Raw genomic sequence first — 24184 nt, 5'->3', positions numbered from 1 at the left:
CTGTGACCTGTATGTATTATAATACATGCACCTCCTGCTATGATAACTAATATCCCCAAAGGGATCAATAAATGTTATATGGCAATTTGCAGTCTGTTCCGCTTTAGCCAACAGGAAATGCTAGTCTAAATATTTGTATTATAAGAATTGTGATGATTTGAGTAAAACTGGCATATTGAAATAATGAGTTAATGGAATGTACTTTTCATGATAACGGTGTTGGCTCTTAAAAGAGCCTTTGGGTTATGAACGTAGGAAAACAAAAGCCGATCTAAGCGCGCTCTCCACGGATGCGGCGGGCCAGCTGGATGTCTTTGGGCATGATGGTCACCCTCTTGGCGTGGATGGCGCACAGGTTGGTGTCCTCAAACAGACCGACCAGGTAAGCCTCACTGGCCTCCTGAAGAGCCATGACAGCAGAGCTCTGGAAGCGCAGGTCGGTCTTGAAGTCCTGGGCGATTTCTCTGACCAGGCGCTGGAAAGGCAGCTTGCGGATCAACAACTCGGTGGACTTCTGGTAACGACGGATCTCTCTCAGCGCCACGGTACCGGGCCTGTAACGATGAGGTTTCTTCACGCCGCCGGTAGCGGGTGCGCTCTTACGGGCAGCCTTGGTGGCGAGCTGCTTCCTTGGGGCTTTGCCACCGGTGGACTTACGTGCGGTCTGCTTAGTTCTGGCCATTATGAGAAACTATGTTTTAGTCTTCACTTCAACAATAATAATATGCTGCTGTGTAGAAACTCTGGCCTTATATTACTAACGCGGAGGCGCAGTAGTTTCTGATTGGTCTCCTCTCTGTGAGGTCGTTACTCCGCCTACACCTCACAGGGTTATTGGAGGACTTCACGGAGATACAACTGGGAACGAGGTTATTGGAGGACTGGTCTTTTGGAAAAACCGCCAACAAAACGTCTTTCCTGATTGGGTGAGAAAACACAAGCCTGAAGATAAAAGGCGCCTATCCAACTCGCTGCATTCATTTTCAAATTAGTTTAACTAAAGACAACCATAAACATGTCTGGAAGAGGCAAGACCGGAGGAAAGGCCAGAGCTAAGGCCAAGACTCGCTCGTCTCGCGCCGGGCTTCAGTTCCCCGTGGGTCGTGTCCACAGACTGCTGCGTAAAGGCAACTATGCTCATCGTGTTGGAGCCGGTGCCCCGGTTTATTTGGCCGCTGTGCTGGAATATCTGACCGCTGAGATCCTGGAGTTGGCTGGAAACGCTGCCCGTGACAACAAGAAGAGTCGTATCATCCCCCGCCATCTGCAGCTGGCCGTGCGTAACGACGAGGAGCTCAACAAACTTCTGGGAGGAGTGACCATCGCTCAGGGTGGTGTGCTGCCCAACATCCAGGCTGTCCTTCTGCCCAAGAAGACAGAGAAGGCTGCCAAGAAGTAAATTATTTAGCCTCTTCGACAAACCCCACAAAGGCTCTTTTCAGAGCCACCCACATATTACCGAGAAGGCAATGACTCTGCATCCTATACTGTAATTTGTCATTATTGTAGAAGCTAAGCTTTTCTACACATAATTATTCTTTATGAAACTAGAATAATGTCACAATAAGACTAATCCGTATAGACGGTCATTTGACAGTCATACTAGTTCAGTCAGTTCATCCCTAAAACAGAATGACCGGTGTCGAGAGGACGGTGCATTTAACGCATAGGCATGGTTATACATTTCCACAGGTTTAAATCCATTGTCGTTATACAGTACAAAGAAAATAAGTTGGCGTCTAAACAGTACAAATGTAACAGTAAAGTGCAATAGGAATCGATAAAGTGATTAAACTGGAGTATATCAGATGTATATGTGTTACAGGTATACTATAAAGACACTATGTATTAAGTCATACTGACGAGTGGTATAACTTTTCAGAGTATAGGTAAGGGTTATGGTACACACATAACTGACTAGAAGTTTGCCCAATTTGAAGTACTTCATGTATAAGAATGACTCACTTTCTCCATTGGTATTACCCCAAACTACAGCTATGAAATTATAACAGAACTACAAAACAGGAATGGAGTTCTGGACTAAATCAGTCATTCAAAAGAATGCAGCAATGCTGCCTGAAGCTGTTTTTCTAGATATAAGGTTGATATTGAAACTAGCTGTAGTTTTTGTATAATTTTTTTGGAATTCCATATAGAATATTTATGTGGAGAAGAGTTTTGCTTCTACCATAATTGCCTTGTTTGGCTCCTTATATCCTGTTTATTTTTTGGCAGGGATGTATGTCCTGGTTCCACATGGAATTAAGAAACTATTTCAATAAGAAGTACTTTAAATTGAGGACTTTTAACAGAGTACTATTCTATTAGTGTATTGTACTTTTGCTCAATACTTTTCCCAGCACTGCCAAATAATAAACCAAAATATTGTCAATGTGTACACTTTCTTATAATTTCCTTTTTAACCATGCTGAGAGAAATGCATGTTATATTACACGTGCGCCACGCCCGACCAATCGTATCGTAGAAGCCACGCAGCAGTATTTGCATCAACCTCCTATAAATAAGGCAGGAAACCATAAGCGACCGTCACCATTCGATTCTGATAAGCCGTCGAACATGCCTGAACCAGCCGCCAAGCCAGCGCCCAAGAAGGGCTCCAAGAAAGCCGTCACCAAGACCGCTGCCAAGGGAGGTAAGAAGCGCAGAAAGTCCAGGAAGGAGAGTTATGCCATCTACATTTACAAAGTCCTGAAGCAGGTTCATCCCGACACCGGCGTTTCCTCCAAGGCCATGGGGATCATGAACTCCTTCGTTAACGACATCTTCGAGCGCATCGCTGGAGAAGCCTCGCGCCTGGCTCTCTACAACAAGCGTCGCACCATCACCTCCAGGGAGATCCAGACCGCTGTGCGTCTGCTGCTGCCCGGTGAGCTGGCGAAGCACGCTGTGTCTGAGGGAACCAAGGCTGTGACCAAGTACACTAGCTCCAAGTAAACTACCCTGTTCACTGAAGATTAACCCAAAGGCTCTTTTAAGAGCCACCCACGCTGTCCTGAGAGAGTTATTCCTATTATCATGATGATCCCGCTGTTCATCAAAGTGGTTGAGTGCCGGTTATTGCAAAATGTCCTACATTTTATTTGCACAGTTTTATGGTAGGAGTGTCTGTCGGGAGATGACATTTTATATATTTCATTATTGAATAATAAATGACTTACAACTGTAATCATAGTTTGGATGGCTATTAAGTTGCAAATTATATTTACTAGTCAAAATCCTGTGATTTTAGGTTGTTGACAAGTAGCTAGATTGGATAGACTTCTAGCTTGTACATCACGTTTATACTGTAAAATAATATCACCTGCCTTATTAGAACCCTGATCAATAATACATTATTGGGTCTTTATAATGCACATGGATACTGTTTAGTTTAGCATTTTCAAAGTGGAAATGCTATTCCAAAAATAATACATTCCAGGCTCATATATAATTATAATGAAACAGATTAACTAACTACCCCATAGCCAAACACACATCCTATGATATGATTTCCAACAGACATGTGCAAATAATATTCATTATTTGATCATAATGAGCTCTGTATATTTCTGTACAATTTACAACCTTGTATGTTAAATACATTACAATAATAACAGTAACCTTTTATAACGTTATTGTTGACATCTGACATCATCAAACTCCAGCAATCAGAAGTCTAAAATCTGACTTCATAAGTAACCCTCAGCAATACTGATCATCTCCGGTCCCCTCTCCCTCCATGTTTAGCAGGATACACAGCCTCCACATCTGGCTGAAAGGTTACTCTGCTCATCAGGCATCCCCTGTGGTTTGGACTTCAACACATTCACTGATACACCACACCATGCTCAATAGTTGCTTTTATGTTTCACAAGGTGCTCTGAATCTGCCCTTAATAACATGGTATAGTCCATTTTAAAACCATGATATCAATGGTACAGTATAGTGTTGGGTCTTTATTCCTCTTTTACTTACTTTTTATTTTACTGCTTGAAGCACATTCTCAGGGGCTCGTAAAGAACCAAGCATTTCACTGTAATGTACATGCACTTTATACATGGCAAATAAAAGCAAACTTGAAACTTGAACTACTTGTACTAGGCACTGTGAATCTAAATGGCGCTATTTCAGCACCATGGACAGTACCAGACCACACTGATCAACCATTTTGGAAACCGGGAAAGCAATTGATTGATTGATTGATTGAAAACTTTATTAACAGATTGCAGAATGGGTACAATACAGTACAGCTCAATAAACACAATTGTTAAGGGGATGCAGACCAGAGAAAGACTTTCGTCTTGTTTACATCAGGGTCCCCCATTTTCAATTCATCAGGACATATATGACATACATGACATACAGATAGTCAGTACTGCTACATCTATACATTTATGACATACCAGATTTGCAAATACAGTACTGTTTGTGATACAGAAGGAGTCAAGAAAAGGGAGTATATACATTTGACGTAGAAACTGTACATTGGAGGAGGTTGGGTGGGGGGGGTTGGGTACACTGGGATATTGACAACCATACTGGGTAATTTACATTGGAGGTGGTTGGGGGGGGGGGGGGGGGGGCACACTGTATAAACAAGCAAAACTGTACATTGAGGGGGGGGAGACTCTGTACAAACAAACAAAATTGTACATTGGACTATTGACAAAACCATACTAGGTAAATGACTGTACATTGGAGGGGGTTGGGTTAGGATATTTACAGGGGCCAGTGTTGAATTGCAGTCTCCCGTAGGTGTCTCTTGAGAGAGGTTTTGAAAGTGGGTAGTGATCCACATTCCTTTACAGCTTTGGGTAGGGCGTTCCACATTGATGTGGCATAATTGCGAAACGTGTTTAGTCCCTTATTTGAGCCGAATCTGGGTTTAACATGATTTGTGGAGCTCCCTCTGGTGTTGTGATCGTGGTATTCACTGACCTTTGGGAAGTATTTTGCCATGTACATGGGTACCTTGGTCGTGTAGTGTATCTTGTAGACCAGGCCCATTGCAAGTTGCTGTACTCTGTCATCTACTCTAAGCCATCCTAGGTTGTCAAAGTGGGCAGGGGTGAGGTGGGTTCTAGGAGTAAGGTCAAGCAGTAGTCTGACCAGTTTGTTTTGAGATGTTTGTAATTTTGTTTTTAGCGCCTTTGAGGTGCTTTGGTACCATGAGGTGCAAGCATAGTCGTAGTACCCCTGAATGAGTGCTCCTGCTAGAGTCTTCAGGGTATTCTTGTTTACCAGAGAGGAGATCCGGTACAAGAATCGAGTTCGTTGGTTGACTTTTTTTATTACATTGGATGCCATTTTGTCACAGGAGAGATTAGCCTCTAGGATGGAACCCAGGTAGGTAATTTCATCTTTCCTTGTGACAATATTGTCACCCACTGTAACTGAGAAGCCGTCGGTCTTGCTGAGTTTGTTATTTGAACCGAAGAGAATGGACTCTGTTTTGCCCATGTGTAATGATAGTTTGTTATCAGCGAGCCATATGCAGATTCTGCCTAGTTCCGAGCTGAGGGTTTTTTCAACCTGTAACTTGTTCTTGTCAGAGACCAGCAGGGCTGAGTCGTCCGCAAACAGGAACAAGTTGCAGTCACAAGCTGACGACATGTCATTTGCATAAATTAGGAACAGTAGCGGTCCTAGTATGCTTCCTTGTGGAACACCACAGCTCACTGTGAGAGGGGGGGATAGGGTACTGTTTACCTCCACCATCTGTTCCCTCCCCTCAAGGTAGGATTGCATCCAGCTCACTGATAGACTATCAAAACCAATTGCTTTTAGCTTGTCAATCAGAATGGAGTGATTGACCGTGTCAAAGGCCTTTTGTAGGTCCAGCATGACCATGCCGCAGTATTTGCCTGCGTCCACCTCTTGTTTGATGTGGTCATTCAAATAGAGAAGGCATGTGTCAGTGGAGTGGGATGTTCTGAAGCCAGATTGGAATTCGTAGATTAGATTTTTTTCCGCTAGGTACTTTTCGACCTGTTCGTAGACTATTTTTTCCATGACTTTCGAGATGGAGGTGAGAATAGAAACAGGGCGGTAGTTGCCTGGGTCTAATTTGCTGCCCTTTTTGTGCAGAGGGGTCACCCTTGCAATTTTGAAGTCCTTGGGGACGTGTCCCTGTTTTATGGAGAGGTTTATTATGTGTGTGATGATTGGGGTGATGGCGGCTGCTGAGTCTCTGAGGAATTTGGAGGGGATGTTGTCATGGCCAGTGGCCTTGTTAGGTTGGAGGGCGCTCAGTTTATTGAGTACCTCATCTGTTGTTACCATTTCCAGCTTGAAGTCGTCCTTGCGGACCCCTAGGTTTTTGTAGTAAGCTACTATGTGTTCTACCCCATAAAGCCCTGAGTGGGAGGGTAGTTTGTTTACCAGTGTTGTGGCTATGTTTGTGAAGAAAATGTTTAAGTAATTGGCTACATCCAGCTTGTCTGTGATGAGCGTGTTGTCCGTTTTTATGTTTATGTTTGAGAATCTGGTTTTAAGTTTTTTACTGCATCCTAGTTGATTATTGAGTAATTTCCAAAGTTCACGTGGTTTGTTTTTGTTTTCCTCAGTTTTGTCATTGATGAAATTCTTTTTTGCAGTTTTGATCATGGAGTTTACGTCGTTTCTTAGTCTGTTTCTTTCTAGTTTGAGTTCAGTCACGTGGGCAATTGCAGACCAACCAAAATGGACCCCAGACAAGAATCTGGGGCAAACTAATGGGATAGATAAATTGAATAAGTGCAACCATGTGAACCCAGCTGCCACGAGGAACTCATGAACCAGACATGTCTTAGAATTTACACCCCTGTAAATGTCCTAACCCAACCCTCTCCAATGTACAGTAATTTACCTAGTATGGTTTTGTCAATATTCCAATGTACAGTTTTGCTTGTTTGTAGTGTTCCCCCAACCCCCTCCAATGTAAATTACCTAGTATGGTTGTCAATATCCCAATGTACAGTTTTGCTTGTACAGTTGTACAGTGGTCCCCCCCCCAACCCATCCCTACCCAACCCCCCCCCCCCCCCACACAACCCCACCCAACCCCCTCCAATGTACAGTTTTTACGTCAAATGTATATACTCCCTTTTCTGGACTCTTTTTGTATCACAAACAGTACTGTATTTGCAAATCTGGTATGTCATAAATGTATAGATGTAGCAGTACTGTCTATCTGTATGTCATGTATGTCATATATGTCCTGATGAACTGAAAATGGGGGACCCTGATGTAAACAAGACGAAAGTCTTTCTCTGGTCTGCATCCCCTTAACAATTGTGTGTATTGAGCTGTACTGTATTGTACCCATTCTGCAATCTGTTTATAAAGTTTTCAATCAATCAATCAATCAATCAATCACGTGACACCAGTTCTATGGTCAAAAGTGTGTGAGGAGGAGGGTTATTATGGGCTGCAGCTTTTGGCCACGCCCAGCATGACGCGGTATCTCAGTCTTCTTTTACGTCCTCAGAGAGTATCTATATTCAGAGGGCTTTGCCTTTGTTCGTCAATACTTCTTTTCATTTGTTTTGAACTCATCCTAGAAGAAAATGTCTGGTCGTGGAAAGGGAGGAAAGGGACTCGGAAAAGGAGGCGCCAAGCGTCACCGTAAAGTTCTCCGTGACAACATCCAGGGAATCACCAAACCCGCGATTCGTCGCCTGGCGCGCCGCGGTGGAGTGAAGCGCATCTCTGGTCTGATCTACGAGGAGACTCGTGGTGTGCTGAAGGTCTTCCTGGAGAACGTGATCCGTGACGCCGTCACCTACACCGAACACGCCAAGAGGAAGACCGTCACAGCCATGGATGTGGTCTATGCTCTGAAGAGACAGGGACGCACTCTGTACGGCTTCGGCGGCTAATCGTATATTCAATCCAAACTATCCCAAGACCCAAAGGCTCTTTTCAGAGCCACACACATCTTACTAGAATTGAGTCGATTCCATGTTGCGTCTCAGAATAACATTCATCCTTAGCTGCTAGATATGTACGCCTCCTAGTCGCTCTGGACGATTCTATATTGTGCAGTATATATATTATGACTTGTACAGGACGTGAAAATTGCATACAGGTCATTAAGAATGTCTTAAGCCTGAGAAGAGAAGTAGCCTAGTTATGAGGGGTGGCTATTTGATCTGAACATATAGATGCATTTAAGATACTAGCTCTTTTGACACTGGTCTGAGCAATACTGTAAATGGACACTACTGAACTGGATCTCAAATTCAAGTTAAAGTTATTTTTGTCATACACCACAATACAGGGGCATTGCAGCTAATGACATAATTGTGTTTCGAGCTCAGGCCCAACAATGCATAAAAGAATGGTAACAATGGATAAGATAACATAAAATCAGATTAAATAAAATAGTAAATTATTTACAGAAAGTGTCTTACATATAAGTGTATGTGCATAGTGCGTGTGTTCAATTCGTTTTTAAAAGGTGTGTCTGTTCAAGGATCTCATTAGAGGCCACAGGACTTTAGAAGCCTTCCTATGTGTTTATGTAAATTAATGAAGGTATTGATTCGACGGCAGGTCTATTTGCGACCTTGTAGTAATATACTGTATTATAGTCTTCTATCTAGTCAGATTTTACATGAAACACCACAGACGTATGTGGTGGAATTAATGATAAAAGAAAGCAAATATTTGACAGGAAGGTTGTAAACAGGATGGTTAAACAAGTATAACTGCCTTCTGTGATGAGACTGTAGGTGATGTTTAATTAAATGCAATGAGGCAAGGATCACAAATAGAATATCAGAATTGTCACTGCTGTGCAGAATATGCAGTAATAGGAGCTTAATAAATAGAAGATACAGCGTATTTTCAGGGGTGGAAATAATGTATTTGCTGTACACAGCATTCAGTTTTTACACACCTGCAACTCGTCTACCTCTGTACCACTCTGTGTATAACTTTTACATTGCAGCATCCTCAAGTGAAATAGTTAATAAATGAAAACTTTATTTAACAGATTGCAGAATGGGTACAATACAGTACGGCTCAATACATACAATTGTTAAGGGGATGCAGACCAGAGAAAGACGTTTGTCTTGTTTACATCAGGGTCCCCCATTTTCAATTCATAGTGACATTTATGACATTACACAACATACATGACATTTATGGCATATGGACATACATGACATACAGGTACATAGTACTGTTACATTTGTGACATATATGATATGCAAATATACAGTACTGTTACCCATAGATCCGGACAGTATATACATATCATGGGGAGGAGACTGTACATTAGGAGGGGGTGGGTGGGTGGGAGAGAGATATACATACGGTGGGGAGATAATATATACGGAGGGGAGGAGACTGTCTATTAGGAGGGGGTGGGGGGGGGTTTGGCCATTTACGGTGGCCAGTTTAGAATTGCAGCCTCCCGTACAGGGCTGTACACTGCGATGAGATGATCGCAAATTGCGCCCTAATTTGGTCCGTGCGAGTTTAAAATAATATCTGGGGGCAAGCTTGCGAGTGGTGATTTCACTCCTAAATTAATCCATACAAATTGGATACAAAAAATAGTAAAACATTAGCCTACAACCAGGGCTGTACAGTGCGATACAATGTTGCGGTTGTAATTTCATTAGACAGACCAGCGCGGACATTTAATAACATGCAATTTAATTGACACGAGCAATGAGCTATGTATCCATTAGGGCTAAGCTAACTAGCGATAGCTGCTAACCAAGGTATCCATTAGGGCTAAGCTAACTAGCGATAGCTGCTAACCAAGGTATCCATTAGGGCTAAGCTAACTAACGATAGCTGCTAACCAAGGTATCCATTAGGGCTAAGCTAACTAGCGATAGCTGCTAACCCTGGAAAACGGTCAAAGCGGACTCCACAACACTAGTTCCATTTGTGAGGAAAGGGGGTGGGTTATATTGAAAACGCTTGACACGAACGAACGCTTAAAACGAATCAGCGCCGTTTCGCATCCCAAAAGGGGTGAGTGAGAACAGAAAAAAAAGGCCCCTAAGCCATCCTAGGTAGTCAAAGTGGGCAGGGTTGAGGTGGGTTCTAGGAGTAAGGTCAAGTAGTAGTCTGACCAGTTTGTTTTGTGATATTTGTAATCTTGTTTTTAGCGCCTTTGAGGTGCTTTGGTACCGTGAGGTGCAAGCATAGTCGTAGTACCCTTGAATGAGTGCTCCTGCCAGAGTCTTCAGGGTATTCTTGTTTACCAGAGAGGACAATATAACATGTAGCAGACAGACTACCATACTTCACAACAGTGCAAAATACCCTTTGCAACAACCAACTGAGTCCTATCAATTGGAAACATATTGAAATGTAGTCATAATGTGCATGCGTAATTACGCGCAATGACTGCATTAGCACCGTTGGGATGACTATGGTCACAGCGTGACACGTTTTATTCCCCCTGTTGCGCCAGCTGTTATTATTATGACTCGTATCGTATGCTTTATTACTAACTAACTTGTGCCTATTATTACTATTGACATGTAATTGAAACAGATTTTTTTGATTGTTAACCATTCCGTCTGGGCTTTAATCGGCATCACACAGCAGTTTGACAATAATAGGCGAGTCTCTCCCAAAAATTTAATTTTTTTTATCTTCATAAAAGTAACTGTAGATTTAATTCATCATGAGCTACATAAAGCCTTCCACAGAAGTGGTAATCTTCCACAGAAGACGAGGTAACACATATCATGCCGACGCCAGCAATGACTGTGTTTACCAGCACTGAGAAAGTACACGTTTATAACCAAAAGCATGACACCAGATGCCTTGTTTTACTGCCAGTCCCTCACCAAGCAGCTCGACTCACCGGGGAACGAGTACTGACTGGATTATAATGACATTTAAACCATTTAAAAAGCAAAATACTGAGACAAGTTGCTGCTCACTGCACCATGTGACGACGGAAAGGAGAGCGTTGGAACGTGTCCAAACTAACCACGGCTCTCCAGATGGTTTTATTCTAATGGAACATGCCTGTGCTAACTGACCCATTAGGTGTTAGATTTCAACTATGTTCCCACGTTTGTATTTTAGCCCGTTTTGGCGAGAAGAAAACACAAGTAGCAGAGCTTTTCAGCTGCAGAGTTGTAGACAGGGTGGGTTGAGTCTGCATGGCTCTCATGTAGTATTTAAGACCAGCACCCTGTCCCAGCTCCACTACCAGTCAGCTCGGACTATTTGTTGCATTTCGTGTTGATCGACGATAGAAGAGAACTATGGCAGAAGTCGCTCCGGCTAAAGTCCCCAGGAAGAAAGCTGCCTCCAAGCCGAAGAAGGCATCAGGTCCCAGCGCCGCAGAACTCGTCCTCGAGGCGGTATCTGCCTCTAAAGAGAGGAGCGGCGTGTCCCTGGCTGCGGTAAAGAAGGCTCTGGCTGCCGGTGGCTACGACGTGGAGAAGAATAATTCACGTGTGAAGACCGCTGTGAAGAGCTTGGTGTTAAAGGGCACTCTTGTCCAGCTCAAGGGTACCGGTGCCTCCGGCTCCTTCAAAATCAACAAGGCTGAAGCCAAGAAGCCCGTCAAGAAAGCAGCTCCGAAAGTTAAGAAAGCGCCAGTGAAGAAACCTGCTGCTGCTAAGAAGGTTGTGGCTAAAAAGTCTCCAAAGGCAAAGAAGCCTGCAGTCAAAGCCAAGAGCCCCAAGAAGGTGAGCCCCAAGAAGGTGGCAGCCAAGAGCCCCAAGAAGGCCATGAAGAAGCCCGCAGCCAAGAAAGCCCCCGCGAAGAAGGCTGCCAAGCCCAAAGCCGCGAAACCCACAAGGACAGCAGCCAAGAGGAAGTGAAGGTCTTAAGCTTTACTGTCTAAAACACACAAGGCTCTTTTTAGAGCCAACCACTGATCCCTGAAATGGCACATTCCCTCGTATAAATGCATTGTTTAATGGTGGATAGAAGCAAATCTACTAATGCTTATGTATTGGTTAACTTCTAGTCGGTTGAATTAATAGTTAATATCCTATACTCTAGGTCAAGGATATGTTATCCTTACTGTTCAAACTCTGATGCCTATACTACTGCCTTGCACTAATCACTACCGACCTCATTATGTTCTACCCATGTAACTTGTGTGATGGCATGTACAATAATGCATGTATAATATACATAGTATATATATCCACTTCTGTCTGAAAACATCTGCATATCATATACTATATATATCCCTTAACTTACTATCACAGTGTCTTTATAACTAACACTGTACATACACATCTGATCAGCATTATTACTCAGTATACTCATTTATATATACTCCAGTTTAATCCTATTGCACTTTACTGTTACACTTGTACTCTAGTTAGACACCAATTTATTTTCGTTGTACTATACTTGTGCTGTATAATGACAATTCATTTTTTAATATAATCTCATCTAAAATAGTGAAATTAAAACACTCATTTGGCTAGAACGCTCTCAATGACAAATGTACATGTCAACAGGATATAAGGAGTCAAACAAGGCAATCAAAACTTTTCTCCACATAAATATTCTATATGGAATTCCAAAAAATATATACAAAAACTAAAGCTAGTTTCAATATCAATCTTGATCTAGAAAAGCAGCTTTTAACAGGCAGCATTGCTGCATTATTTTGAATAACTGATTAAGTCCATAGCTCCATTGCTGTCTTGTATACTGTTAGAATTGCATAGCTGTAGTTTGGACAATAATAATGGAGAAAGTAAAACACATGATCATAGTATTAATTATGATATATACTGTACCGCAGTACAGTAACTTCTAAGTCAGTTAAATTATAGTGAAATTAACACTCATTTAGCTGGGGTACCACCTGGAACCCTCTCAAAGACCCCTGACTGTCTTTTTTAAAGATTAAAATGTATTGTCATCATACAGGGCAAGTACAGTACAACAAAAATAACTTGAGTGCAAATACAAAAGTAAAGTGCAATATACAATGTATAAGTGATTAAACTGGAGTACATGTATAAATGAGTACTAGTGCTAATCAGACATAATACAATTTTGGTTTCAATATCAATATTCTAGAAAAGCAGGTTGTAACAGGAAGCATCACTGCATTATTTTTTTAATGACTGTGATTTAGTCCAGAACTCCATTGCTGTCTTGTAGTTCTGTTATAATTTAGAAAGTGAGTCATTATTATACATACTTCATATTGGGAAAACTTCTAGTCAGTTAAATAATAGTTAAAGTTAATAGTGCCTATACCTGATTGCCTATACTCTAGGATATGTTATCCATGCTGTTCAAACTCCTGCATTTCACTGTCTACAACTGCCTTACACACCTACCTCAAATTATATTCTGCATAAGATAAGATATTCCTTTATTGATCCCCTTGGGGAAATTCAGGCATCATAGCAGCATGGGGGGGGGGGGGGGGGGGGGGGGGGGTACAGGTAGTAAAAAAACAACACAGGCAGTGTAAACAATTAGGTCAATTTGGTCAATATAATTTACTATCTAACTAGCTGAAGAAAATATTCACATTATTCACAGTGTCACATAAGGTGCAGTATGCATAGGGTAGTGTTATAATTTACTATCTACTGAGTATACATTATTCACAGTATCACAGTATCCACTGAAATATACATTATTCACAGTATCACAGTATCCACATAAGGTGCAGTAAGCCTAAGGTAGTGTAGGTTGTCCTCCTTGGGTTCCTATATAAGTCCCAGGACAATGTCTGGTAGCAGTCGCTGCCCCCTGTTGTGGAGCCTGGAGGCTGCTAGTCGCTGCCCACTGTTGTGGAGCCTGATGGCTGCTGGTATGAAGGACTGTCCGAGGCGGTTAGTTGAGTGTCGGGGGGAATGAGTCTGTGGCTGAACGAGCTTCTCATCTTGACTAGCTCATCGTAGAGGGGTTGGTAGGGGTTCTCCATGATGGCAGCCAGCTTCCTTATCATCCCCCTCTCTGCCATCACCTCAAGTCTAGGTAGCTCGACTCCCACCACAGAGCTAGCCTTCCTCACCAGCTTGTTGAGCTTGTTGGTGTCCCTTGAGTTGATGTAGCCTCCCCAGCATGCCACAGCATAGAAGAGGATGCTGGCCACTACAGACTGATAAAAAGACTGCAGCAGTCTGTTTTACACATTGAAGGACCTGAGTCTCCTCAGGAAGAACAGCCTGCTCTGTCCCATACGTCTGTATGATAGCATGTGCAATAATGCTGCATATATATATATATATATATATATATATATATATATATATATATATATATATATATATATATATATATATATATATATATATATATATATATATATATATATATATATATATATATATATATATATATATAATGTGTACTATATCCCCCCCACCCCACCAGCCAACCTCCTCCAATGTACAGTTTTTTCGTCAAACGTATACTCTCTTTTTGTACTGTATGTAAATCTGGTATGTCATAAATGTATAAATGTAGCAGTACTGTCTATCTGTATGTCATGTTATGATGAATTGAAAATGGGGGACCCTGATGTAAACAAGACGAAAGTCTTTCTCTGGTCTGCCTCCCCTTAACAATTGTGTGTATTGAGCTGTACTGTATTGTACCCAATACCCATTCTGCTGCATCTGTTAATAAAGTTTTCAATCAATCCCTTACCTACTCTTCTAGTTATACCTGTAACACTGATGTACATACATCTGATATACTCCAGTTGAATCACTTTGTCCTTTCATATTGCACTTTACTGTTATATTTGTACTGTTTAGACGCCAACTTATTTTCTTTGTATAACGACAATGGATTTAAACCTATTGAGGAAATGTATAACCATGTCTATTATGAGTTAAATGCACTGTCCTCTCCACATACAGTAATCCTGTTTTAGTTTCGACCTGGGATGAACTGATATTATGACTGTCAAATCACCTCCTACTGATTAGTCTTATTCTGAAGTTATTCTATTGTCTCCTAAAGAATAATTATTTTGAGAAAAAATTTGCTTCTACAATAATGACCTTGTTTGACTCCATAAACTCCTATAGTAAAGAGTGAGCGGCAAAAAGAGGTTCAAAACTGTGACTATGCTATTGTCAAACATTATATGGATAAACATGCTGACAGTTCCATTTCTTTTACAGCTCTAGGAATTGAACATGCATCCCTCAAGCCTCGAAGAGGGGATAGAGAGAGAGAGCACTGAATCAACTAGAGAGTCGCTGGATATACAGACTCAAAGCTATGTATTATCCAGGGTTAAATGATACTATTGATATGGTTTCTTTTTTGTAAATATGGAAGTATCTATCTGCCTGTCTTTTTGGTGTTTTGTTGTGTCGGATGCTATTCTGGTTTAAAATGTGTATATAGCTTCCAATTTAAGTGATATGTAGCCGATATTGCAGGAGGTAGCCTGTCTGTCTAGATCAGCAGTTCTCAAACTATGGGTCGCGACCCAAAGTGTTTTTATTTTTGGTTAAATATGCCTCTTTTTATAAATGTGTATTTATAATAGTGCTGTAATTAAATGGTCTAATAAATATGCATGATCAAGTTCAACAACGTGTGCTTTTATTTTGATATTCCTTAATTCCACTTTGAAATTACGAGATGCATTAAGTGTGGGGTCGCCAAAAGAAATCCTAAATAAAATGGGGTTGTGGTATAACAAAGTTTGAGAACCCCTGAGCTAGAGCAAATCTAGTGGTACCATAATATGAAACTAGAGAACTTCAGGAATCCACCATGCCAACAAATAAATATTGCTCCAAAATTACGCTACATTTTGAGGTGAAGAATTGGTGTGGCCATTCTCAAAGTGTTCCCTTTGTCAAGACCAGGACTGGGGACCCAAGATGCAGGCGGACACTGTAGTAATAAAGAAAATACACTGTATGTTTATTTCAAAAATGGGGGAAGGTTGGAGGTGGTGAGTCTGTATCAGAGAAGGCGGGCATGCAGGCAGTGGTGATCCTGAGACAAAAGAAAGACAAAAATGAGGAAAGCACAAAAACACAGGAAAACGGACAAAAAAATCTATAGCGTAGTCTTTTCTAAAGCGAGGCCTGAAACGTCACCACCAAGTAGCTGAGTTAACGATCTGACGACGAGTGACTGAAGAACTGGGGTAGATGTACTGCAGGGCTGATGAGAAGATGGTTGACATTGTTGAGCAGGTGAGATGAATGAGATGATTGTCAGGAAGCTGCCCATATATGGTCTGCAGGAAGCTGCTCCCCTCAGCTAACAGGGTAAAACAGGGGTAGGGAAGACACAGGAGCCGCTAGATCGTGACAACCTTGACCTTTGACCGCAATGTATCTGAATAACACAGGGCTCAATGGAGAGCGAGCTTAAATCGACCGGTTGACTAGTTGTCCCCTAAAGGCTCTTTAAAGAGCCACCTCAATAATCATGAATGAGCCCAGTTTCCTTATTTTTACTATGTTCTGATTCCACGTGGATGAAGTTGGTGATGTGTAATACGTTCGTTTGATGACCATCGTAGCTCAATACCAAGTAACCAGAATGATTCATAACTCGACTACGCAAAAGGTAATATTGAAGTAATATATTCATATTCAGTTAGTCTTTTCTCAGATCCATTAGTTCATTGAATACACTGCTGACTAGTAATAAATATAACCCATATGGTTAAAAATAAATACAATCCGGATTCTCAGTGTTTGCTCCAGAGCCTTGTCTGGAGTTCCAAAATGGTCAGTGTCAAGTAAGTCAAGTAAGTAATTTATTTATAGAGCACATTTAAAAGCTCAAGAGCCAACCAAAGTGCTGTACAGTACAGTCACATCATAAAATCAATGTGGGTAAGTGTGGTCCGGTACTGTCCATGGTGCTGAGATAGTGACATTTAGATTTCCAGTGACTACAAGTAGCGAATCCACACTTCCAAACAATCTCGAGATAATGAAATAAATGAATCCGTTATCACAAATAAACTATTTGTTATGTCGAGTAAATGATAAAAATAGTAAATCAAATGTATGTATGGCCTCTTAGGGCTTCCATAGAATACACCTGCATTATAATCTTTTTTATATACTTGTATGACTATATATAATATCCCTTACATTATATCACTGACCAGTATGACTTACTACCATAATGTCTTTGTAACCTGTAACACCTGATCAGCATTATTAGTAGTAGTACTCATTTATAGATAATCGTTTAATTTAAGAGAGTAAAGCAGAACAAACTCATGGCTGAAACTCTTCTGCCCTCTACTGGCTAAATGAGAACTTAACTTCTATTAGCTTTACACACGTGCGCCACGCCCGACCAATCGTATCGTAGAAGCACGCAGTAATATTTGCATCGACCTCCTACAAATAAGGCAGGAAACCGTAAGCGAACGTCACCAGTCGATTCTGATAAGCCGTCGAATATGCCTGAACCAGCCAAGCCAGCGCCCAAGAAGGGCTCCAAGAAAGCCGTTTTCAAGACCGCTGCCAATGGAGGCAAGCAGCGCAGAAGGTCCAGGTTGGAGAGTTATGTCATCTACATTTACAAAGACCCGAAGCAGGTTCATCCCGACACCGGCGTTTCCTCCAAGGTAGTGATGTGCCAAACGGATCATTTCAGTGAGTGAGCGATTCGATACACGCTCACCGCAATGAACCGACTCACTGAATCGACTCACGGCTCAGTGACACTTCCGGAGGAAGCTGCGTTAGCCAAACTATGAAGCGCAGCGCGAGCACAAAAAAAATTTGGCCGATGTTATACAATTACATACAATTATACATACAATTGTTAAGGGGATGGAGACCAGAGAAAGACTTTCGTCTTGTTTACATCAGGGTCCCCCTGTTTACATCAGTAATCATCGGTAACATTTAGAATTGATTTCAAGGTCCTCCTCCTTATATACAAAGGATAAACATTGCGATCATCTACAATGTTAGATGAAAATCAGGGATGCAGCCTTTGCTAACTATGCACCAAAGTTATGGAACACACTACCTATGGACATTAGGGAAGGAAGCTAGATCTCTTAATATTTTCAGAAATAAGCTAAAAACGTACCTCTTCACCATAGCCTTCTAATACACCCCGCTGTTGATTGTACTGTAGCACTATTTTACTCTGGCCATTCTATTGCATAATTTTACTATCTATTCTACTATTCTATTATTGCACTGTATTATTGGTGTGCAAACCAGTCAACTTACAAAAAAGAGCCTGTTGGAGGATTTCAACAAGATAAATATAAATACCTTTATTATCCCGAGGGAAATTTGACACTGCAAATCGCTTAATAAACTTTTCAATCAATCAATCAATCAATCCAGAGTGTTATGCACCTATAAATAAAAGACCGCTTTAAAGCAGTTCTAGGACGAGGGTGATCAATTGCATATTTGCATCACGTTACGTTAGCATAGCCTATTCATAGGCTACTGTTGTTTAACAAAAGACACTCATTAGCGCCACTCGACTCCTATACAACCAAATAAGTATGCTATTCATTCAGTTGTCTGTGTCAATGTCTGTCAATAGGTATAGTACTACTATTCATTCAGTTTCTCATAGAAACGTGTCAGACTTTGAGCCCCCGATCGACGATATCCGTTGAGTTCAGGACTTCATTAAGCCATTTGATGGAGAAGCAAGGTGGAATGCTTGTATCAAGGTGATGCTCCCAGTTAGCATGCCAAGTGATCAATTGCATATTTGCATCACGTTACGTTAGCATAGCCTATTCATAGACTACTGTTGTTTGACAAAAGACACTCATTAGCGCCACTCGACTCCTATACAACCAAATAAGTATGCTATTCATTCAGTTGTCTGTGTCAATGTCTGTCTATTCATTCAGTTTATCATAGAAACGTGTCAGACTCTAGTTTGGATCATATGTTGGGGGGGTGCGTGAACCGACTCATTGCCAGACGTGAGCGATTCGACTCACGCTCACGGCAATGAATCGGCTCTTATGAACGAGTCGCTCATGACCGACCCATCACTACTCCAAGGACATGTGGATCCCGCACTCATTCGTTAACTACGTCATCGAGTGCATCGCTGGAGAAGCCTCGCGCCTGGCTCTCTACAACAAGCGTCAGACCGTCACCTTCAGGGAGATCCGGACCGCTGTGCGTCTGCAGCTCCCCGGTTGCATCCAAGCCTACCACAACGCTGTTCGGTTTCATATTGTCAATTTGAACCTGATGTAAACAAAACAAAGTCATTGATAATGACGGCCATATTAGACACATAGCCATAATTTAAGATATAGTTTATTGATTGAAGGGGCTTGTCGCTGCGCGGTCGTAAGCGATAACTGGCGGCGTGCTAGCGTAGGGTCACGTGGGCTTAGTGGCCAATCCGAGGAACGCGGAAACCGAACAGCGTTGTAGAAGGCATAGACGCTCCCCGGTGAGCTTGCGAAGCACGCTGTGTCTGAGGGAACCAAGGCTGTGACCAAGTACACTAGCTCCAAGTAAACTACCCTGTTCACTGAAGATTAACCCAAAGGCTCTTTTAAGAGCCACCCACTCTGTCCTGAGAGAGTTATTCCTATTATTCTCATGATCGCGCTGTTCATCAAAGTGTTTGAGAGCCTGGTATTGCCTTTCGTTTGAACAGTTATTATCATGGTAGGGCTGTCTGTCGGGAGATGAAGTTGTGTGTTAGTTATTGATTAATAAATGAGTTAACTGTAATCATAGTTTGGATGGCTATTAAGTTGCTAATTATATTTACTAGTCAAAATCCTGTGATTTTAGGTTGTTGACAAGTAGCTAGATTGGATAGACTAGCTTAGTACATCACATTTATACAGTCAATTAATATATCATCACCTGCCGTATTAGAACCCTGATCAATAATACATTATTGGACTTTATAATACACATGGATAATGTTGATTTTAGCATTTTCAAAGTGGAAATGCTATTCCAAAAATAATACATTCCAGGCTCATTTAATTATAATGAAAAAGATGAACTACCCCATAGCCAAACACACGTCATATGATTTCCAACAGTCAAGTGCAAATAGTATTCATTATTTGATCATAATTGAGCTCTGTATATTTCTGTACAATTTACAACCTTGCGTTGTATGTTAAATGCATTATTACAACAACAATAACCTTTTATAACGTTATTGTTGACATCAAACTCCAGCAATCAGAAGTCTAAAATCTGACTTCATAAGTAACCCTCAGCAATACTGATCATCTCCGGTCCCCTCTCCCACCATGTTTAGCAGGATACACAGCCTCCACATCTGGCTGAAAGGTTACTCTGCTCATCAGGCATCCCCTGTGGTTTGGACTTCAACACATTCACTGATAAACCACACCATGCTCTCTCCACTCGTAATGTTAATGCTTAAAATCTATTCACAATTTCTCTAGATGTGTTTCTGTCATACAACATAAAACCAGAGATTAGGGCCTAACTTTTCTGAACAGTATTTACTAATAAGGACACTTTTGATCAAACTGATCAGCAGCTCAATAGTTGCTTTTATGTTTAAGGTGCTCTGAATCTGTCCTTACAAAAAAAATATTTTCTGTTTTACCATGGTACCAGTCATATAAATTATTTACCATGGTACAGCCATATAGTAAATGTAATGGAACCATTAATAACATGGTTATAACATGGTATAGTCCATTTTAAACCATGATATCAATGGTACATGGCATTATTTGGTATCATAGGAATGCCAGGATACATTTTTGTAAGAGATGTTTCAAAATGGAAATGGGGACCCTGATGTAAACAAGACAAACGTATTTCTCTGGTCTGCATACCCTTAACAATTGTGTGTATTGAGCCGTACTGTATTTTACCCATTCTGCAAACTGTTAAATATTGATTGATTGATTGAAAATTGTATTACCAGATTGCAGAATGGGTACAATACAGTACAGCTCAATACACACAATTGTTAAGGGGATGCATACCAGAGAAAGACTTTCGTCTTATTTACATCAGGGTCCCCCATTTTCAATTCATCATAACATATATGACACACATGACATACAGATAGACAATACTGCTACATCTATACATTTATTTACAAATACAATATTGTTTGTGATACAAAAATAGTCTAAAAAAGATAGTATATACAGTTGACAAAGAAACTGTACATTGGACGTGGTTGGTGGGGGGGGGGGGGGGGTAACTGTACATTGGATTATCGACGAAACCTTACTTGGTCCCAAGAAGATGGTCTTGTGTATTAAATAAAGTTTTCATTAATTAATTCACTCTGGATCTGGTAAATCCAGTAGCTATACACACAATTGTTAAGGGGATGCAGACCAGAGAAATACATTTGTCTTGTTTAGATCAGGGTCCCCCATTTTCAATTCATATTGACATTTATGACATAAACAACATACATGGCATGTATGCCCCGGTTTATCTGGCGGCTGTGCTGGAATATCTGACCGCTGAGATCCTGGAGTCTGCTGGAAACACTGCCTGTGACAACAAGAAGAGTCCTATCATCCCCCGTCATCTGCAGCTGGCCGTGCGTAACGACGAGGAGCTCAACAAACTGCTGGGAGGAGTGACCATCGCTCAGGGTGGTGTGCTGCCCAACATCCAGGCTGTCCTTCTGCCTAAGAAGACCGAGAAGGCTGCCAAGAAGTAAATTATTTAGCCTCTTCGACAAACCCCACAAAGGCTCTTTTCAGAGCCACCCACCTATTCTTGAAAATGCAACATTTCCGTTTGTCATAATACAATTTGGTTGTGTAACTTACGTTGTTACCTCGGACATAAGTGTAAGGCGATAAACATAAATAGTAAGGGTTATATATATATATAGATAGATAGTAGATTTTTTATTTGACTGTATGGAGCACATTCCCATGGGCTCATACAGAACCAAGCATTTCACTGTAATGTACCTGTACTTTATACAAGACAAATAAAAGCAAACTTGAAACTTGAACTACTTGTAGGCACTGCACATCTAGCGCTCAGCACCATAGACGGTACCGGACCACACTGACAAAATCATTTTGGAAACCGGGAAAGCATGCAGGCTCAACCAAAATGGACCCCAGGCTTGCGGCCAGTGTGCACAGTAGCGTCCGTTAACATGGGAGCGGAAGTGAAGCGGCAGTCGCCCGTCCGTCCGTGTTCATTCGCGTTGGGTGTGCCGGGGGCGTAAGGCCAGAGTTTCTACACAGCAGGGTATTATTCTTGTTGAAGTGAAGACTGAAACATAGTTTCTCATAATGGCCAGAACTAGCTTAGCTTCATCACTGTAAGTGGGTCAGACATTTACCTTAGTTCCCTACAGTCATGAAATACACACTCCAAATACAATCAAAATGTGTACCACGTCTCCCACAAGTGTGACTGGGAGACTCATGTGACTGGGAGACTCGTGTGACTTGGAGACTTGTGTGTCTGGGAGACTTGTGTGACTTGGATACTTGTGTGACTGGGAGACTTGTGTGACTGGGAGACTTGTGTGTCTGGGAGACTTGTGTGACTGGGAGACTCATGTGACTTGTGTGACTGGGAGACTTGTGTGACTGGGAGACTCGTGTGACTGGGAGACTCATGTGACTTGTGTGACTCGTGTGACTGGGATACTCGTGTGACTTGTGTGACTGGGAGATGTGGGAAATTCACAGGTCACAACATGTTTACAGGAACGTTTTGGAGTTGTATTTTGATTGTATTTGGAGTGTGTATTTCGTGACTGTAGGGAACTCTGGTAAATGTCTGACCCACTTACAGTGATGAAGCTAAGCTAGGCTAACGGTCCAGGCGTTCCCTAAGCCTAATGCATGCATGTCTAACTCCAGGGAAGATGTTAAATAAGCTAATTTCCCAAAATGTTGGAGTTTTCCTTTAAGAGAGTAAAGCAGAACAAACTGATGGCTGAAACGCTTCTGCCCTCTACTGGCTAAATGAAAACGTAACTTCTATTAGCTTTACACACGTGCGCCACGCCCGACCAATCGTGTCGTAGAAGCCACGTAGTACTATTTGCATCGACCTCCTACAAATAAGGCAGGAAACCGTAAGAGACCGTCACCGTTCGATTCTGATAAGCCGTCGAACATGCCTGAACCAGCCAAGCCTGTGCCCAAGAAGGGCTCCAAGAAAGCCGTCACCAAGACCGCTGCCAAGGGAGGCAAGAAGCGCAGAAAGTCCAGGAAGGAGAGTTATGCCATCTACATTTACAAAGTCCTGAAGCAGGTTCATCCCGACACCGGCGTTTCCTCCAAGGCCATGGGGATCATGAACTCCTTCGTTAACGACATCTTCGAGCGCATCGCTGGAGAAGCCTCGCGCCTGGCTCTCTACAACAAGCGTCGCACCATCACCTCCAGGGAGATCCAGACCGCTGTGCGTCTGCTGCTGCCCGGTGAGCTGGCGAAGCACGCTGTGTCTGAGGGAACCAAGGCTGTGACCAAGTACACTAGCTCCAAGTAAACTACACTGTTCACTGAAGATTAACCCAAAGGCTCTTTTAAGAGCCACCCACTCTGTCCCGAGAGAGTTATTCCTATTATTCTCATGATCGCGCTGTTCATCAAAGTGGTTGAGTGCCGCGTCTTGCCTTTCGTTTATTATCGTGGTCTGGTGGTCTGTCGGGAGATGGAGTTGTATATACTTATTGATTAATAAATTACTTGCAACTGTAAGCATGCAAATTATATTTACTAAAGTCAAAATCCTGTGATTTTAGGTTGTTGACAAGTAGCTAGATTGGATAGGCTAGTTTAGTACATCACATTTATACAGTAAATTAATATATCATCACCTGCTGTATTAGAACCCTGATCAATAATACATTATTGGACTTTGTAATACACATGGATATTGTTGATTTTAGCATTTTCAAAGTGGAAATGCTATTCCAAAAATAATACATTCCAGGCTCATTTAATTATAATGAAAAAGATGAACTACCCCATAGCCAAACACGTCCTATGATTTCCAACAGTCAAGTGCAAATAGTAGTCAGTATTTGATCATATGAGCTCTATTTCTGTACAATTTACAACCTTGTGTTGTACGTTAAATGTATTACAATACCGACCAGGTATTAGTGCCTCGCAAAGTGCAGATATGAAGTTTTCCCCTTTTTTTGTATGCATTTAGGAGGTTTTGTTCTTCATCAACGATAAAGTTCTCTCCACGTTTGATATATTGGCCATTCAGACTGTACTTGTGATGGGGAATATGCTTATATTTTTGGTATCATAACTGATTAGGCCAACAAT

At 41.6% G+C, this 24184-nt stretch overlaps 7 protein-coding genes across 7 annotated transcripts in view; 6 read left to right on the top strand and 1 right to left on the bottom strand.

Moving 5' to 3' along the window:
• LOC311238341 (histone H1-like) overlaps positions 1-24184 on the top strand; it is a gene marked incomplete at both ends in the record, with an annotated part of 77283 nt that overhangs the window by 11443 nt on the left and 41656 nt on the right. The window lies entirely within an intron of this gene.
• LOC311238343 (histone H3.2) lies at positions 272-682 on the bottom strand (the record flags this gene model as incomplete). Its single annotated transcript, XM_084326376.1, has 1 exon — positions 272-682. One exon carries the CDS (start codon positions 680-682, stop codon positions 272-274), a length of 411 nt encoding a protein of 136 aa, XP_084182502.1.
• LOC311238352 (histone H2A) lies at positions 1016-1399 on the top strand (the record flags this gene model as incomplete). The annotated part of the gene is made up of 1 exon (XM_084326385.1): positions 1016-1399. One exon carries the CDS (start codon positions 1016-1018, stop codon positions 1397-1399), a length of 384 nt encoding a protein of 127 aa, XP_084182511.1.
• LOC311238355 (histone H2B 1/2-like) lies at positions 2578-2955 on the top strand (the record flags this gene model as incomplete). Its single annotated transcript, XM_084326388.1, has 1 exon — positions 2578-2955. The coding sequence occupies one exon, from the start codon at positions 2578-2580 to the stop codon at positions 2953-2955; it is 378 nt and encodes a 125-aa protein (XP_084182514.1).
• LOC311238568 (histone H4) lies at positions 7548-7859 on the top strand (the record flags this gene model as incomplete). The annotated part of the gene is made up of 1 exon (XM_084326667.1): positions 7548-7859. The coding sequence occupies one exon, from the start codon at positions 7548-7550 to the stop codon at positions 7857-7859; it is 312 nt and encodes a 103-aa protein (XP_084182793.1).
• Positions 11226-11789, top strand: LOC311238342 (histone H1-like; the record flags this gene model as incomplete). Its single annotated transcript, XM_084326375.1, has 1 exon — positions 11226-11789. The coding sequence occupies one exon, from the start codon at positions 11226-11228 to the stop codon at positions 11787-11789; it is 564 nt and encodes a 187-aa protein (XP_084182501.1).
• LOC311238357 (histone H2B-like) lies at positions 23016-23390 on the top strand (the record flags this gene model as incomplete). Its single annotated transcript, XM_084326390.1, has 1 exon — positions 23016-23390. The coding sequence occupies one exon, from the start codon at positions 23016-23018 to the stop codon at positions 23388-23390; it is 375 nt and encodes a 124-aa protein (XP_084182516.1).

Source organism: Notolepis coatsorum, assembly GCF_963971535.1.
Source record: "Notolepis coatsorum genome assembly, chromosome: 12".
Taxonomy (NCBI): Eukaryota; Metazoa; Chordata; class Actinopteri; order Aulopiformes; family Paralepididae; genus Notolepis; species Notolepis coatsorum.
The sequence above is the reverse complement of the archived record's forward strand: the minus strand, read 5'-3'. Positions and strand labels throughout refer to the sequence as shown.